We start from the raw sequence: 19,532 nt of genomic DNA on the forward strand, positions 1-19,532 counted from the left end.
ATACAGAAAATAGTTCCTTCGGATCAAGGGCATATAGTACAATACTTAATCACCAACATCCCAATATTTCTCTCTATATATGTTGCTTCCCACAGGTTTCCCTACTGTCCAAATCACACTTTTCTCAGAGAAGATAATATACAGAAACAATAGATGTACAACAAATACACACACTGTTTCACCTAGGAGTTTTAGGAATCTATTCTATAGGTATATTTGAAATACACGAAATGGTGTGTTTAACCGGTGGCTCAGTGGTAAAGAACCCACCTGCCAACGCAGGAGATGAGTGTTCGATCCCTGGAATGGGAAGATCTGCCAGAGAAGGAAATGGCAACCCACCCCAGTATTCTGGCCTGGGAAATCCCATGGATAGAGGAGCAGGCTACAGTCCATGGGGTCTTAAGAGTCAGACACAACTTAGTGACTAAACAACAACAAATAACGTTGTATGTCATAGCAAGACCACAGTGATACATGTACTGGAATAATATGTTGATACAAAAAGGAAAAAGGTCTCTCTCTACATGTTGATGTAAGGTCTACTAGAAACATCAAGTTAAAAAAGCAAAGCACAAACTGTAAATAAGGTAGGATGTATTTTGTGTAAAAAAAGAAGTCATAGTTTTTTACCTAAAAATTAAAAAACTCTAGGAGACACAGTAAGTAGACAGAACAGGGCAGCTTTTCACTATTTATTTTTTATAGTTCTTATTTTTGAACCACATTAACATGTTACCTACTCACAATTTTAAATACACAAAATTAATTTTAAGGAAGTGAAAATCAAACCATAACATTCTCATTACCTGATATGGTACTTTCGCCCAGCTAAGTGACTGGCCCAGTACCCTGACTTCCAGAACCTGTAGCCATCCATCTCTCTGCGGCTGTCACAGAAAGGAGTGTAACCATAAGGAGCACCATCCAAATTGAAATCTCTTAGCTCTTTCAAATCTGTTCGTACAATCTGAAGAAGAAAGGATCACAGTCACTTGTTTAACACCCATGCAGAGAGCAGTTTCCTAAAAATACTGAGGGCAGCTCAGGGACTGGTCAGTGGCACAGGCAGCAATCCCAGTTCAAGCCTGGCTGCTTCTTGATTAGGCTGACTGTCCTCTCTGGCACGTAAGATGATTAGCCTAGCGCTTGGGACACAGTACTCTAAGTGTTCAAAAAAAGGCAGGAGTAAAACAGATTCACATCGTGTTGCCTCTCTGTGACTCAGTTTCTGGGTCTAAACTGGACATCTCACAGGCTTGGTGGGAGGGTCACGTGAACTCGTGTATGACAGATGGGGAACGATGCCTGGCACACAGTAAGTACTCAGCAAGGATGAAATGTGATCGCAGAACTAGGAAAGCAGGCTTCATGTTGAGCCACCTGTGATATAAATGAGCCAGGTGGGGCAGAATTCCCAAGAAGTGGATGATTTTTGTCCAAATGACTTCTGCACACATTACATCACTTCCACTCAGATGAGGAACTCGGGTTTTAGATAGTTCAGGATAAAGGCAAAGGCTGTAGGGCAGAAGTATATTTACACTTTTTGAGTGTGTATGCTCTAAAATTTGTATGTTCCTTTTAATTAAGTCAGCTGTCTTCCTGATAGCAGGAAGACCATCTGAAGAGTTCCATATGGTCAAGGCCAGGCACCAACCCCCTCTCTTACCCACGTCAATAACTCCTAGCTTTGGGGCAAATGACTGGAGATGACAGCAACCAGTGTTTTGTTAAACCGGCAAATTTTTCAATTTTAGTTTGTATATTAAATGAGTTAAATTTAAGATACAAAACTACATAAATGATGTGATCACAACTACGTAAAAGAGGCACAGGAGGAAAGATGAAAGGAGATACACTGAACGCAAACTTTAAAAGTGACCACATCTGGTGATACCTTTCCATATATTCTTTTTTTTTTCTTTTTAATTGAAGGATAATTGCTTCACAATACTGCATTGGTTTCTACCAAACATCGACATAAATCAGCCATAGGTTTACCCATGTCTCCTCCTACCTGAACATCCCTCCCACCTCCCTCCCCATCCCAACCCTCTAGGTTATTATCAGCCCCAGTATGAGTTCCCTGAGTCAGACAGCAAATTCCCACGGGCTGTCTGTTTTGCATATGGTAATGTATGTTTCCCTTTTAATCTCTCCAATACCCCCCACCCTCTCCTCCCCGCTGCCCAGCCATGTCCATTAAGTCTGTTCTCAGTGTCTGTGTCACCACTGCTATTCTGCAAATAGACTCACATATTCTAAATAATGTAAAATAAGTGTGTATTTTTCCGCAATTGGAAAGATAAAATCATTTAAAAAGGAAAAGGAACTTTAATGCCCTTAATTTGCACTGCTGAAACCCAGCCTTTGAGAGCTCACCTGATCCGCATCCACAAACAGGAACTTGTCCACAACCAGTGGGAAGAGCACATCCAGGAAGAGGATCTTGTAACCCCAGATGATGCGCTGCTTCTCAGTCTGCTGGTGAAGCCACCGGGGCCACTTGTACTGGACAAGCTCATACTGAAAATTGTATTTGTCCGCCATATAAGGTATAAACTCCTATTTGCAGACACAGAGAACAACAAGCATTTACTTTGATTAAGAAAAACAAGTCAGGCAACAAACCACAATTATGGCACAAGTAAAACACATTTACTGTATCAGCAGTCTAATGAAGGAATGTGACCCTGACTAACTTGTGACTACATAAAGAATACATATAAACTTTCTGTCATATCTCCATTTTTTATGATTTCTAATCACACATGAGATGACCAGAAATCTTTAAGTGAAGGCTTTTATATAACTAATTTATGTGTGTGTGTGTTTAAGGGAAATGGACTTTGTCTAAACTTGATTTCAGTAAAACATTTTTTTGAGCTTGATTTTAAGCCTTTCTCACCACTAGGTCTAATCCAGGGAATGACATGGCAAACTCAAATACTCTGAACAAGTTTGCTGCCATCAAGTCTTTCAGATTCTAAATACAAGTACCCTAGGGGACCAGATGTGAATTATTTATCTAGGAGAGATATTACTGAATATATTAAAAGTTGCTTAATAAATTCTACAGAACAACAAAGAAAAAGATGCAAATAAATCAATTTGGATGACAAATACTGGTAAAAACAAAGCAGAAAACTTTCTAAACTTTCCATGTGTGTTTTTGCTTTGCACAGATGATATATTACTTCCACAGATCACTGGGTACAGTTGTTCAAAACAGAACAAACCATCCTTCTCACTGGAACCAGTACTGTGCTTTCTCATTAAATGAGGACATTCATGCTTGAGAAATGTTACTTCATCAAAACATAAGAAACAGACTCTCCTCTTATGTTATCTAAGCTTCAACCAAGTTGTAATTCTGTGCTCAGTTTTTATAACAGCTATTCCCCCCGAACAGAAAGGGGAAAGAATAATCAACATATAATTATGCAGGTGAATTACAGTAACCTAATAAAAGGAAAAAATTTTTAAATACACAGATAAAGTAGAAGTAGTAAACAGTATATTGCACTGTATATATCTCCTTAATAAGAATGTTTTCCTTTTCAAAGCCTAAGGAACAAACCTTAAACGTGGGGGACAAATAATTCTTCAAGAACCAGAATTTCACTGGAGTCTTGGTATTCTTCAGTACTGATAGCATCATTATGCTGTCAAACAAAAGCAAACAATAATAACAATCATTCAAATCTTTTTAATCTCAACAAAATCAATCACTAGACTCAATGTTCTTTATGGCAGAGCTAACTAATGGCTCAGTTAGGCAAAGAGAGACCCTGAATAGTGGAAATTGGAAACTTGCACTTACTCATTTTATAGAGTCATCACTGGATGAGAAAGAAGTACTTATCACCTATAAAAATACACCAGACTAATAAAGGCATGTGTTCTAATTACGTTACACCTTAAAATAAACTCCTTTATGAACTGACACATTAATTATGGTACAAATGAATCACGGAGGTTGTGTTTAATGACTACATCACTCTAAAAAGAAAGTCGGTGAAGCCTTAGCAGCTGTGTAATAGCACTGCCTCTCCCAGCCTACATCGGGGAGCCCAGCCAGGGAGGACAGTAGGCAGAAGGAAGGGGATGGCAAATGATCATAGCTTCAGGATTCCCTACTTGGAAAACAGAAACAAATTTTGAGTCAAGGAATTTAATTAAATTCAGTGGTTGTTAACATCTGACATTACAATTCTAGGTCAGATATATTTCTTGGGAATATGACAGCTAAACATGAGTAAAATGACATCTTGATTATCTGCTATATTAGATTTGTAGTGGAAAATTACAAGTAAAAAAGAGCCTTGGCATTAGGAGAGTCACTGCCAGGCAAAGGTGCATATTCATAGCCAAGCCCCCCTGACCACTGACCACAAGGCGCCCCTGAGGGCTTTCCCCCTGGTGGTGGCTGCATTCACCAGCCAAGCCTGTGCCTCCCCTCCACTCTGGCTATGTGACCTCAGTCGAGTCCCGCTACCCTCCAAGTCTCAGCCTGTCTATAAAACACAACTAAAATCCCTCCTGGCTCTAAATTCCTACAAGTCATCAGAAGGCAGGTCCATGGCCCTGTTCCACCTCTATTCTCTATCCTTGGCAATGTTTGGTGGACAATGAAAAGCCACTCTTTATCATGTGCATACAGTAGTTTTAAAGGTTTATAACCTTATAATAGCTATACAGATTCATTTACTATATATTATATAGTCCATCTCATGAGGTTGGCCAAATCGAAACAATATATAATCATCTATACACAATCCTCAGAGTGCCTCAAATCCAAAGAAGTATAATGGGCAGAATCCCATAAAACGTGTATTCCCTAATGAACAATATGACAAATTCATGCATATACACTGAAATAACCAAACATGACTAACCGAAGAAATCTTTCATAGAGATGACCAGATGCAACGGAGAAAATATTAATTATGTCATCTTTGTCTTGTTTCACTTCCTCGGTCTTCTGTCCTCCTGTAAAGCCCCTACAATAAAGAAGGTAAAAACAAGAATACTTGAAATGCTGGTACAGACATGTTGCCCTTTAAGGGGAGGGGAAGGAGATGGTGCTTCCCACCAGGACAAAGAGAGGGAGGCTGCCCAGAGGGCCTTGTGGAGCTTCAGGAGAAGACTGGACTAGTCCACTAGAATGCAAAACAAACAATGGAAATTTAACTGAGCAGTTACCACTCAACTCTCCAAAGAGCAGGAAAAGTCCAACAGGAGTTAGGAAGTCAGGCACAGAAGGAACTCCACTATGGGGGACACTAACCTCTTTCAGTACTCAGTAGGGAACACTCATCTACTCTACACACAAGCGGATGCAAAGAGCAGAATCTGAAAAGCCCAGACAGGATTACTATATTCAAAAGAAGGGAGGGATGGCATTTACATCTCAGTTTTTCCTTAAAAACATCACTTCTTTCTGATGCCAATTTACCATTTGAAGGAGTCCCAAAATCCAGATTCATTCTCATTAGTCCCATCGCTCAGCAAGTCCTCATTCACCATGTCTGCCTTCTTCTGAACCTGCAATCAGTCACATGTGATGAATCTCACTCTCCCTACTGGGTTGAGGAGGCACTGAACTGATCTTCACGGGATGCTCACTGAATACTGACCACACTAGAGAGTGAATTCTCCTGCGAGCAGATATAACATACTCTGAGTCCAGACACATTCAACAGAACATGAATGCTGAATTCTGTTGAATGAGTCCAGACACATTCAACAGAACTATGCTCATCATACCACATTAAAATCTTGATGAGGGGATAGCAACCTCTTGTAACTAGATAATAACTGTCTCTAGTTTGAAAAACGGGCAAAGAACCTTACAGTTTAAGTAAAAACAGAAATGCATTCACCAAGCTAACTCTAGTTCTAGGCAAAGAGTACAGTGTGCACATGCTCCAGCTGCCAGGAAGGAGTCATCTCACGTGACAGCCTTGTTTTAGGACTGACTAGTGCAAAGAGGGGTTAAAACTTCTCGAGAGCATAGGGATCATTTTTCTGCTCAACCATGTGTGGCCTGCTTTAGATTTTAGAGTATAATGACTGTCTCATAATATCTTTTATTTGAATATAATGCACTAGGAATTTCAAAGTTCTAAGAACAGAAAGCAAAAGTGAGAAGAAATTAAATAAGGCTACCACCATTTATTATTGTTGCTGAAATTCTCATTGGCATTCTTCCCAGTTTTCAAAAAATAATGTGAACTGTGATTGTACAAACAAAGCAGTATCTATGAAAACATTTCATGTAAAATGAGACCTGCACTGCTCAATGAGATAACCCAAAAGGCGCAACCTCTCAGCTGAAGAAAGCCACAAACTTGTATTTACAAAATATGCTTTGCATTTCAAGCCGCATTGCTATAAGGCTACAGTAAAATCCCAAAGGTGAATTAGTCTTAGGTGGGTTTCTTTCCTTTCTCCTCAGCTTTACTGAGATATAACTGACAAGTAACACTGAGTAAATTCAAAGTGCAGGACATGATGGCCTGGTACAGTTCTATACTGTGAAATGATCGGGCTTCCCTAGTGGCTCAGTTGGTAAAAAATCTGCCTGCAATGCTGGATACTTAGGTTCGATCCCTGGGTCGGGAAGATCCCTTGGAGGAAATGGCAACCCACTACAGTACTCTTGCCTGGAGAATTCCATGGACAGAGGAGTGGGACAGGCTGTAGTCCATGGAATCACAAAGAGTAGGACACAGCTGTGCAACTTTTTCACCATAATAACAGCAATTTTTCTGAAGTTAACACATCCCATCACCTCACATAGTTTGGAGCTGGTTTAAAGATACATATTTTTATATAACAGCTACTAAAGACCAAGTTACTGCTGCTTTTATCAACTAAAATAGAGTGGCTGCCTTAATATACCAAACTTACCTTCACTTTAATAATTTTGCTCTTGAAGTTGTTGAGAACAACAACAACTTCATCAGCATCGGGTGGAGAATCTGTACCGTCGTGACTTAGAAAAGAAGAAAGGAAGGCAGGTATCACAAATCATACTTCTCAAGTTGCAGTAAATGGACTTACATCAACCTGATATATTTTTCCACCATCTTTCATCATAAAGGAGTTTTTTCTGAACAAATTATTTTCTCACAACCTGCAGAAAACCCCTTCAAGCAACACAGAGGCACTTGTCAAAATCTCTACCCTTACATGTTGAACATGTGAACTGGTCACAGCCCAAATTTCCTTCTGGAGCCCCTCACTGAATGACCTTCCATACACTGAGAGGCTCCCAGTGCTGGCAAGAGTATGATGGCAACCCACTCCAATATTCTTGCCTAGGAACTCCATGGACACAGGGGCCTGGCAGGCTACAGTCCACTGGGTCGCAAAGAGTCGGACATGACTGAGTGCGCATGCACGCATTACTTTACGCATAGCAAGACACAGCTCTACTTCAGAGTTTGGTAAAGGCTTCAACTCTGTCCTTCCTGGAGGCACACAGCCAAGTCCAGGCCATGTACTCAATCTAGCGTTCATACTCTGCAGGAAGAACTAAAACAAGCTCTGTTTGCAAGCAGACAGAGCAGAGGAGAAAATTTAAAGAGAGTATTTCCTCCCTAATCAACGATAATGTCTAAAATTTCCAGTCACCAATTTTTAAGATGCTAATTATATAAAGCCATGATAAAATATGAATTCACTGAATTCACTTCCATCCAACAGAGAGCAGAGTTCATGGGCAAAGGTGAGATTCTGATAGGGAGCATGGAACATTCCAGAGCCCAGGAAGCACAGAAGGAAGAGAGCCCTCAACTGCTAGGTGGAAAGAGGCCCACACACCCTAGAGGGAAGAGTGGCTAAGAAAAGGGCATACAGATGGCACGGGGTTTAGAAAGACAACAGATAAGCTCTTAATGACAGTACTAAAATTCTTTAAAACCATATTTAGGGAAAACATTTATTGGAGAAAACCCTACCATGTACAATGAAGATATAATTATAATACAAAAATCTTCTATTTTCTTGGTAAGAAATATACAGAAATTCACATTGCTTTCATGTGTGTCAGATCAGATACTATGAAGCTAAGACAAGGACAAAACATGATGTTGTTTTCAAATAACTAATGGAAATCATTCCCAAAATGAACTGGCATGACGTCTTCTCACATAGCTTAAGACTAATTTAAATTGTGTTAAACAGAATTTAGACCACACCTCTTTAGAAGGCAGTATAATTTTTTTAAACTAACAGTCACTTGTAGCAAACCTTAAAGCAAAACAGCAGGCTACTGTCAGACATGCTGGGAGTACTTCCATACTTTCTCAGACCTAAAAAGACAAGTGCTCCCACCAAGGTTCTAAGACCAAAGCCTACCTATGTCTGGTCAATCTGCAACCCACTCAGGGTACACAAATATACTACCCTGGGTTGAAAAGTCTGAACTGTTCTTCATTTCTTTTCTCCTTCCTAAAAATGACTCACTTTCTCATCTGCCTATGGTTTTCATCACAGCTGACAGAATGATTTGGTGCTGGGACAGTTAGCACAAAAGAGGGACTGAAGCCAGACTTGATTACATATATTGCTAATATTTATACTGCTTACTGTTCAATTATACCCCAACAACTCTTCCACATTTCATTTTCTGGAAAAGCACATACAATTACAAAGTAAATTCTAATTGCCTAACTGCCAGTGTACTATTCAATTCAAGCTGATTCATACTGCAGAATATTCTGAAAAAATGCACCTGTATCATTTAATCCTACCTGTAGATTCTGTAAATATCTTCAGAACGTCCCTTTCTTAGTCTGAGAATCCAAGCTCCTGGGTTGGCTTTTAACTGAAAATAGCCCTAGGACCAGAAGACAAGATAAATTTTAGTTCTCTTGGAAACATCAAAATGCTGTTTCTGAGGGACAGCTATTTCTTTTTTGAAATGTCAGTCAACTTTATTTTAAATAAGATACTTAAACCAATGCAATTCTTAAAACCCACATATTAGAAACACTAGCGAAATACAGGCCTATCAAGCCAAGAAGCCTGTCCTTTAGCTGTACTTCAGTGAAGAAGCAGTATGTAATATGTGAATATACTTCAAATTTCCAATAAAATTAAAAAAAGAAAAAGGCTATTGGCTCATAAGCAACACATTTTCAGGAGCCAGTCTGGTTAGAGCAAAATATTCTAGCATGCTTTCTTTTAAGATGCCATGTGATTCCAATCTACAAGTTTAACTAAACTGATGATTTTTAAATTGACCAAATTCAGTCCATCATGAACTTTAATCTCACTCATGTTCAGAATGCTAATCGCTCCGTCATAAAGTGTAGGGCCCAAATTAACGTGACGCAGTATCGCCACCTGATGTACTGTTATTTACCAGGTTAGCCATAACAATGGTATCCACAATGACTGGCTTGGTTGAAGTTCCTAATGTAAACTGCAGTCCCCGGGGGGGCTGGCCGGTGGTGATGTCATAGCAGTGACCTTCTAGTAACAGGTACTCCAGCTCATACTCAGCAGCCACGACGCTATCCACCTGCAATATCAAAATTAAATCACAACCTGGAGACTACTCAGCAATAAAAAGAAACGGTCTAGTGATACATGCAACAACACAGATGAATCTCAAATGCACTATGCAAAGTGAACGAAATCAGACATAAAGCTATATGTCATATAATCATGTTCATAAAAAATTCAAGAAAAGGTAAAACTATAGTGACGAAAAGATCAGCTGCTGCCTGTGGCCTGGGGGGGAAGGAGGGGATTACCCGCAAAGGGGCATGAGAAAACTTTTTGGAGAGATGGAAATGCTCTGGTATCTTGATCGTGCTGGTAGTTAACAAGCATACACAATTTTAGAAACTCAGGTGGGTTGGAAGGAGAGGCAGGAAAAAGGACACAGAAAAACAGTAAGGAGGTTATTCCAAAAGTACAGAGGAGAGGATAAGATGTTAATCTAGGAAGGTAGTATTGGGAAAAAAATCACAAAAAATAAAATTTCAGAAAAACATCCGACAAAAATGAAAATTCATCTTGGCCTTTAGAAGACAGCTGAAAATACTGCTGTTCTAAATGCAAATATCGCAGATATATTTAATGGTTCCATAGTGGCATAAAACTAACTGCCTAAATTATTGCTAATTCCTTGCAGAAAATATGGTATAATTACAAAATCTTAGGGAAGCTTGGCTTTAGCCATTAGGTTGGCACAAAAGTAATTGTAATTTTGCACTGTTGAAATCTGTTGCTTGATATTAGAATATATTCTAAATAAATGTAGTTATATTATACATTGTTTTAATGCATATTTCTCACCTTATTTTTTTGGTAATGACTTATTACTTCCTGTTTATTTTATATTTATTTTAGATCAGGGAAATGATGTTAGACAAAAAGCAAATTCAAGCGATTTTCTTACTTGAGTTCAAACTGGGTTGTAAAGCAGTGGAGACAACTCACAACATCAACAACGCATTTGGCCCAGAACTGCTAAAGAATGTACAGTTCAGTGGTGGTTCAAGAAGTTTTACAAAGGAGACAAGAGACTTGAAGATGAGAGGCCTAGTGGCCAGCTGCTGGAAGTTGACAACGACCAACTGAGAGCCACCATAGAAGCTGATCCTCTTACAAACAATGAGAAGTTGTCAAAGAATTCAGTGTCAACTCTTCTACAGTCATTCAGCGTTTGAAGAAAATTGGAAAGGTGAAAAAGCTTAGTAAGTGGGTACCTCATGACTGCAAATCAAAAAACATCGTTTTGAAGTGTCCTCTTCTCTCACTCTACATAACAACAACAAACCATTTATCAATCGGATTGTGGCATGCAACAAAAAGTGGGCTGTATATGACAACTGGCAATGACTAGCTCAGTGACTGGACCAAGAAGAAGCTCCAAAGTACTTCCCAAAGCCAAACTTGCACCAGAAAAGGTCATGATTACTGTTTGGTGGTCTGCTACTGGGCTGATCCACTACAGCTTCCTGAATCATGGCAAAAACAATATATCTGAGAAGTATGCACAGCAAATCAATGAGATAGACTGAAAACTGGTGTGGATGTGACTGCTGATAGAAGTAAGGTCTGATGCTGTAAAGAGCAATACTGCATAGGAACCTGGAATGTTAGGTCTATGAATCAAGGCAAATTGGAAGCAGTCAAACAGGAGATGACAAGAGTGAACGTTGACATTCTAGGAATCAGCGAACTAAGATGGACTGGAATGGGTGAATTTAACTCACATGACCATTATATCTACTACTGTGGGCAGGAATCCCTCATAAGAAATGGAGTAGCCATCATGGTCAACAAAAGAGTCCGAAATGGATGGAATCTCAAAAACGACAGAATGATCTCTGTTCATTTCCAAGGCAAATCATTCCATATCACGGTAATCCAAGTCTATGCCCTGACCAGTAACACTGAAGAGGCTGAACGGTTCTATGAAGACCTACAACACCTTTTACAACTAACGCCCAAAAAAGATGTCCTTTTCATTATAGGGGACTGGAATGCAAAAGTAGGAAGTCAAGAAACACCTGGAGTAATAGGCAAATCTGGCCTTGGAGTAAAGAATGAAGCAGGAAAAAGGCTAATAGAGTTTTGTCAAGAGAACGCACTGGTCATAGCAAATACCCTCTTTCAACAACACAAGAGAAGACTCTACACATGGACATCACCAGATGGTCTACACCGAAATCAGATTGATCATATTCTTTGCAGCCAAAGATGGAGAAGCTCTATACAGTCAGCAAAAACAAGACTAGGAGCTGACTGTGGCTCAAATCATGAACTCCTATTGCCAAATTCAGACTTAAATTGAATAAAGTGGGGAAAACCACTAGACCATTCAGGTATGACCTAAATCAAATTCCGTTATACAGTGGAAGTGAGAAATAGATTTAAGGGACTAGATTTGAGAGAGTGCCTGATGAACTATGGACAGAGGTTCATGACGTTGTACAGGAGACAGGGATCAAGACCATCCTCAAGAAAAAGAAATGCAGAAAAGCAAAGTGGCTGTCTGAGGAGGACTTACAAATAGCTGAGAAAAGAAGAGAAGCAAAAAGCAAAGGAGAAAAGTAAAGATATACCCAATTGAATGCAGAGTTCCAAAGAATAGCAAGTAGAGATCTTGCTATAATAGCCTTCCTCAGTGATCAATGCAAAGAAATAGAGGAAAACAACAGAATGGGAAAGACTAGAGATCTCTTCAAGAAAATCAGAGATACCAAAGGAACACTTCATGCAAAGATGGGCACAATAAAGGATAGAAATGGTATGGACCTAACAGAAGCAGAAGAGATTAAGAAGAGGTGGCAAGAATACACAGAAGAACTGTACAAAAAAGATCTTCATGACCCAGATAATCATGATGGTGTGATCACTGACCTAGAGCCAGACATCCTGGAGTGTGAAGTCAAGTGGGCCTTAGGAAGCATCACTACAAACAAAGCTAGTGGAGGTGATGGAATTCCAGTTGAGCTATTTCAAATCCTGAAAGATGATGCTGTGAAAGTGCTACACTAAATATGTCAGCAAATTTGGGAAACTCATCAGTGGCCACAGGACTGGAAAAGGTCAGTTTTCATTCCAATCTCAAAGAAAGGCAATGCCAAAGCATGCTCAAACTACTGCACAATTGCACTCATCCCACACGCTAGTAAAAGTAATGCTCAAAATTCTCCAAGCCAGGCTTCAGCAGTATGTGAACCGTGAACTTCCAGATGTTCAAGCTGGTTTTAGGAAAGGCAGAGGAACCAGAGATCAAATTGCCAACATCCGCTGGATCATTGAAAAGCAAGAGAATTCCAGAAAAAACATCTATTTCTGCTTTATTGACTATGCCAAAGCCTTTGACTCTGTGGATCACAATAAACCATGGAAAATTCTGAAAGAGATGGGAATACCAGACCACCTGACCTGCCTCTTGAAAAACCTGTATGCAGGTCAGGAAGCAACAGTTAGAACTGGACATGCAGCAACAGACTGGTTCCAAATAGGAAAAGGAGTACATCAAGGTTGTATATTGTCACCCTGCTTATTTAACTTCTATGCAGAGTACATCATGAGAAACGCTGGGCTGGATGAAGCTCAGGCTGGAATCAAGACTGCCGGGAGAAATATCAATAACCTCAGACATGCAGATGACACCACCCTTATCGCAGAAAGTGAAGAAAAACTAAAGAGTCTCTTGATGAAAGTGAAAGAGGAGAGTTGAAAGAGAAAGAGAGAAAAAGTTGGCTTAAAGCTCAACATTCAGAAAACGAAGATCATGGCATCCAGTCCCATCACTTCATGGTAAACAGATGGGGAAACAGTGGAAACAGTGTCAGACTTTATTTTTTGGGGCTCCAAAATCACTGCAGATGGTGACTACAGCCATGAAATTAAAAGATGCTTACTCCTTGGAAGGAAACTTATGACCAACCTAGACAGCATATTAAAACGCAGAGACATTACTTTGTCAACAAAGGTTCATCTAGTCAAAGCTATGGTTTCTCCAATAGTCATGTATGGATGTGAGAGTTGGACTGTGAAGAAGGCTGAATGCCAAAGAATTGATGCTTTTGAACTGTGGTGTTGGAGAAGACTCTTGAGAGTCCCTTGGACTGCAAGGAGATCCAACCATTCTATCCGAAAGGAGATCAGTCCTGGGTGTTCATTGGAAGGACTGATGTTGAAGCTGAAACTCCAATACTTTGTCCACCTGATGCAAAGAGCTGCCTCATTTGAAAAGACCCTGCCTGATGCTGGGAAAGATTGAGGGCGGGAGGAGAAGGACGACAGAGGATGATATCGTTGGATGGCATCACAGACTCGATGGACATGAGTTTGGGTATACTCCGGCAGTTGGTGATGGACAGGGAGGCATGCTGCAGTTCATGGGGTCGCAAAGAGTTGGACACAACTGAGCGACTGAACTGAACTGAACACTGAAAACTACAATGTCTGCAGCCAGCACCGGTCAACAGAAAGGGCCTAATTCTTCTTTACAACAACACCCAACAATGTTTCAAGAGTTGAACAAATTGGGTTATAAGGTTTTGCCTCATCTATCAAATTCACTAGATCTCTTGCCAACCAACTACCACTTCTGCAAACATACTGACAACTTCATGCCTGGAAAAAGCTTCCACACCAGCAGGAGGCAGAAAACGCTTTTCACGAGTTCATCAAATCTCAAATCATGAATTTGTATGCTACAAGATTAAACAAACTTATTTCTCATTGGCAAAAGCATGTTAATTGTAATGGTTCTTACTCTGATTAATAAAGATGTGTTTGAGCCTCATTATAATGATTTAAAATTCATGGCCCCAAATCATAATTACGCTTGCACCAAACTAACAATTAAAAAGTTTCTATCCCAGGCTAGTTCAGGCTTGGTTTTATAGCCTTATCTAATGCTGATAATGGAACTATTTGGAGCTTAACATGTTACTGCAATACTAAATTCCAAAAGTATAATATTAAGAGCTAAGAGGGAAACCCCCACATGCTCACAAGTCTCAGGCTCTATATTTTCAGTGGAATGTAGAGAAACTGGAGGAAGCCTAAAAAAGAGCAGCAAAAACCCTGGGAAATATGGAAGAAACTTGCTTTGCATTTGATTCTATACTTCTGTGCAATGTTCCTTAGTGCTTTTTTGTGGCCATTCTATAATTTCTTCAACAAAAGTTAGTTCCTCAAGAGCAAGAACTGTATTCTTTATTTTTTAAAAATATGGTGGATAGGATTGGGAAAGGGCAAGTGTGTACCTATGTGTACACACACACACACACACACACACACACACATTCTCTTTCTGCTTCAATCAGCCTAGCACCTAAAGGATTCTTCTTCCAGTTTTAGTGTATGTGCCGCTGAAGTGAGCACAGGGATTCCTCTTTAAGAAACTAGTTATTCAGCCTCACAAAAAGAAGTCTGCAAAGTCCTTTGGTAACTATGCTCAAGTTTCCAGTCTCCCAATTCCCAAGAAGACAGAACCAGAAAATAGGGTTCAACCGTGATAGGAGATATTCAGGGCAGACACAATGACAAATGTTTTAAAAAGGAAGGAGACTCTGAGGCACTGTAAGTTCCCTGGAGGTAAAGACCATGTCTTTCAGTTCCTTTGCTAATACACTCTAAGCTAGGTATAGAGTGAGGGCTGGTAAGAGACATAAGTGAAATGAAATTGAACTATCTTTGAAAATGGGTTAGGGGAAAAGGACCAATTACCTTAGGGACTCCCTACACAGTTATACGGAAAGAAAAGAAAAAAAAAGGCAATGAAACCAAAGGCTTGTTTTTCGCAAATATCAACAAATGTCAAACTTTTAGCTAGACTGACCAAGAGAAAAAGAGAAGAGCCAACTTACTGAAATAAGCAAGGATAAAGGAAACACAGCTGTTAAATTTAAATTTTAGAAAATCCTATGAAAAACTGTATGCCAACAAATTAGATAACCTAGATAGAATGGATACACTCCTAAGATACACAAACTTTGAAAACTGACTCAAGACAAAACAGAAAATCTAAACAGACCTACAGCAAGAGACTGAATCAGTAATTTAAAATTTTTCCAATACATTAAGAAAATTATATAAAAGGCATCACATTGGAAAGAAAGAATTAAAACTCTATTGGCAGATGGCATGGTCTTGTATAGGCTTGTATACTAAGAACTACAAAACACTGTTGAAAGAAATTAAAGACCTATATAATTGGAAAGATATCCCATATTCATGGTTCAGAACACTTAATACTGTTAAGAAGGCAATACTCTCTAAACTGATTTAGTGATTTAATGAAATTCTTATTAAAATCACAGCAGCTTTTTCTAAAGATATTAATAAGCTGATTTCAAAATGCAAAGAACCCAGAATAGCTATAATTACCTTGGGAAAAAAAAACACACAACTGGAAAATTCACACTTCCTAATTTGAAAACCTACTACAAAGCTTCAGTAAAAAAGACAATGTGGTACTAGCCTAAGGACAGACACGCAGATCAATGGACTAGAACTGACAGCCCAAAATTAAGCCTTCACATTAGGGTTTAACTGATTCCTGACAAAGGCACAAAGATCATCTAATGAGGAAAGAATAGGTTTTTAAAACAAATGGTGCTTGGACAACTGTATAGCCACATATGAAGACTAAAGCTGGAACTCTACCTGGCACCATATACAAAGAATTAACTCCAAATGTATCAAGGAAGTAAGAGTTTTCAAAAATGTAAGAGTTTTAAATTGTGAAAGTTCTAAAATCAAACACTGGCGTAAACCCTTGTGATCTGGGACTAAACAATGGTTTATTAGATATAACTCCAGAAGCATAAGTGACAAATGAAAAAATAGGAAAATTAGACTTTATGAAGATTAGAAACTTATATGCTTCAAAGGACACCATCAAAAAAGTGAAAAGACAACATATAAAATGGGAGAAAATGTATGTGAGGCATATATGTGATAAGGGACTTGTATCCAGAATATAAAAAGAACTCCTACAATTCAACAATTATAAGATGAGTCAATTTTTAAAGGATTTGAATAAAGCAAAGGATTTGAATAAACATTTCTCCAAAGGAGATACACAAATGGCCAATAAACACATGAAAAAATGCTCAATGTCATTTGTTATTAGGGCAAATCACTCTGGAAAGCAGTTTGGCAATCCCATAAAAAGTTAAACATAAAATTACCATCTGATCCAGCAATCCCACTCCTATGTATATACCCAAGAGAAGGAAAAGCATATCTACAAAAACTTATGTACAAATGCTCCTAGCAGCATTATTCATAATGGTCTAAAAGCAGAAACAACCCAAATGTCTGTAAGTGATACAGCCACACGGTGGATATAATAAATAATAAATAAAACGTAGTATATCTATACAATGGAATACTATCTGGCAATAAAAATGAATAAAGTACTAATAAATGCCAAAATATGAATGAACCTTGAAAATAATTTAAGTGAAGGAAGCCAGTCACAAAAAAGTGACAGAAAATGGGTTAGTGGTTGTCAGAGGGCAAGGGGAATTGGGGGTGATTACTCATGGGTATGGAGTTAGTCCAGTCAAGGCTATGGTTTTTCCAGTAGTCATGGATGGATGTGAGAGATGGACTATAAAGAAAGCTGAGCACCGAAGAATTGATGCTTTTGAACCGTGGTGCTGGAGAAGAGTCTTGAGAGTTCCCTGGACTGCAAGGAGATCCAACCAGTCCATTCTGAAGGAAATCAGTCCTGAATATTCAATGGAAGGACTGATGCTGAAGCTGAAGCTCCAATACTTCGGCTACCTGATGCAAAGAACTGACTCACTGGAAAAGACCCTGATGCTGGGAAAGATTGAAAGCAAGAGGAGAAGCGGGCAACAGAGGATGAGATGGTTGGATGGCATCATCGACTCGATGGACATGAGTTTGAGTAAAATCCGGGAGTTGGTGATGGACAGGGAGGCCTGGTGTGCTGTGGTTCATGGGGTCGCCGAGTTGGACGCAACTGAGTGACTGAACTGAACTGAACTGAATGGAGTTAGTTTTAGGGGTGTTGAAAATTTTCTGAAGTTAGATAGTGGTGATGGCTGCACAACTCTGTGAACATACTCAAATTACTGAGCTGTATACTTTAAAAGGGTGAATTTTATGGTGTGTGATATAGATCTCAATGAGGCTGTTACTTGAACACTACTGTTTCAGAAGCACTCCTAGACTGTAGGGAGATTATCAGAGACTACCATAACAACATCTTCAACAGAGTTATGTGGGATTAGATACTGGGAAGCAATGATACTCTTACCTCTTCTAAATAAATATTATCAAGGTCATATGGTGTTCTGACAGACTCTACCATCCAACTCTCAGGTGTGTTCAAGTTCAGAGTGAACAGAGGAGACTGTGGCATATCCAAAAATTTTGCTATTGGCCCCTTAGTAAAACTATTGTCTGAAGTAAAAGAAATCTCTGGTTCCAAGACATAACGGTAAAAGCTGAAATGGAAAAGGAAAGATGTTAAACTTCTTTTTTAATGCAACCACAACCTTTGAGCTTATACATATCTACACAGATAAACAACTGACTTAAGACAAACTAGATTTGGAAGACCTTCCTTCCACAGTAAGAAAGTGTTTCCAAAACCATCTTTTGCCCTAACTGTATGCCCTGTGGTTGTTGAAGATGCAAGGAGAGCAGGGGAGGTGGGGTTGGGGGGGACGTCATTCCTTCCTGCATTTTGTGGGGAGGGGAAATGCTTGTGTCCCCAGCTCCCACACTCATACTAAGTTCTTCAAACTCTTGATTAGTTCTTAGAAACTTAGCAAAACTTCAGTAAGTGATTTTTTTTCTAAACATGATGTCCATATATAAATCCCTTTGATCTTTTACATTCACTTTTTAGCTTTCAGACTGAGTGCAATTTTTTCCAAGGGTTGATTTCTTAGCCAGTTGGTTTTACCTTTTTAACGGCATGTCGGAAAGTTTAGATTGGCAGTTCATGAATACTCTTAGATTCATGTTGATCAGCTGAGTTAAAACCTAAAAGAGGAAATCAGATGACAAAACAAAAATTTTTCCTACAAAGTGACTGATACTCGAGACAAAATATTTATATTTTCTCTTCAGAAATGTGTATCTCAAGAAAAAAAACAAAGATAATAAATCCTATAAATTCTGCACTGGGTAAATCCCTAGAAATCACAGCTCTAGTGCACAATCAAAATCACACTTACCTATCATGGGGACAAAACATGGGCATTGCCTCTGCAGTTTTACCTACCAAAAGCAATGGGGCAAGTCTCTGTGCTTCTCTGGTGACAGGGTCAATGACAGCCACGACATCAAAGTATGTCTCCCCTTCCTTGGGTTTCAGTTTAATTGCACTACAGAGATCAAAAAGATAAAACATTACTCTGGGGGAAAATAGGAAACAGTTGATTTCTTGGCGGGGTAGGGGCAGGAAGACAACACATCCAATACAGCTAATCAACTCTCTTAGCATTTTCCAAAAAACAGTAAGTTACATGGTGGTCAACTACATGATTATGTCCACCTCAAAGTTTGCAAAACCCTCTCAAAGTTTCTAATGCTTGTTTTTAACAGTTAAAGAACATTATGCCAATTTTTATTTCTTGGCAAGAAGGTTGTAAGGAGAGAAGAAATTGATGTTTTCAAATAGTAAAAGAAATATAAGAATATTACAAGAAATTTGCAAAAGAGAGAAATAGGAAATAATCATAAAATCTCACCATCCCAACTCAACCACTATATGACATTTCTATACAGTCCTCCTTATATGCCTATATAAAGATCAGATACACCTATAAGATACCAGCAACCTTATAATGACTTCATTCCTTCCCCCAGAAATTGTAAATATTATAAAGATTTTTCCACGTTGTTATACATTAATATCCTGAAAAAGAAATAATCTTCAATTTGCCAAGTGAACATGCTGTAGTTTACTTAAGCTATTCCTTATTGCTAGACTTTTAGATGGCTTTCAAGCTGTAAAGAACTTCTCACAACCACTTTGTATCACTGTT

At 39.0% G+C, this 19,532-nt stretch overlaps 1 protein-coding gene across 2 annotated transcripts in view; it reads right to left on the reverse strand.

Annotated features, from left to right (window-relative positions):
* Nucleotides 1-19,532, reverse strand: part of UGGT1 (UDP-glucose glycoprotein glucosyltransferase 1) — a 111,117-nt gene that overhangs the window by 11,764 nt on the left and 79,821 nt on the right. For both annotated transcript variants that reach the window (XM_061431816.1, XM_061431823.1), the window contains 11 exons: nt 18,767-18,869; nt 18,446-18,525; nt 17,792-17,981; nt 9,380-9,538; nt 8,766-8,851; nt 6,919-7,003; nt 5,462-5,550; nt 4,902-5,006; nt 3,584-3,668; nt 2,386-2,568; nt 810-970 (listed from right to left, as the gene is read on the reverse strand). In XM_061431816.1, the coding sequence (XP_061287800.1) occupies nt 810-970; nt 2,386-2,568; nt 3,584-3,668; nt 4,902-5,006; nt 5,462-5,550; nt 6,919-7,003; nt 8,766-8,851; nt 9,380-9,538; nt 17,792-17,981; nt 18,446-18,525; nt 18,767-18,869 (1,326 nt within the window). The remainder of the gene's footprint in view (nt 1-809; nt 971-2,385; nt 2,569-3,583; nt 3,669-4,901; nt 5,007-5,461; nt 5,551-6,918; nt 7,004-8,765; nt 8,852-9,379; nt 9,539-17,791; nt 17,982-18,445; nt 18,526-18,766; nt 18,870-19,532) is intronic.

Source organism: Bos javanicus, chromosome 2, assembly GCF_032452875.1.
Source record: "Bos javanicus breed banteng chromosome 2, ARS-OSU_banteng_1.0, whole genome shotgun sequence".
NCBI classification, from domain to species: Eukaryota; Metazoa; Chordata; class Mammalia; order Artiodactyla; family Bovidae; genus Bos; species Bos javanicus.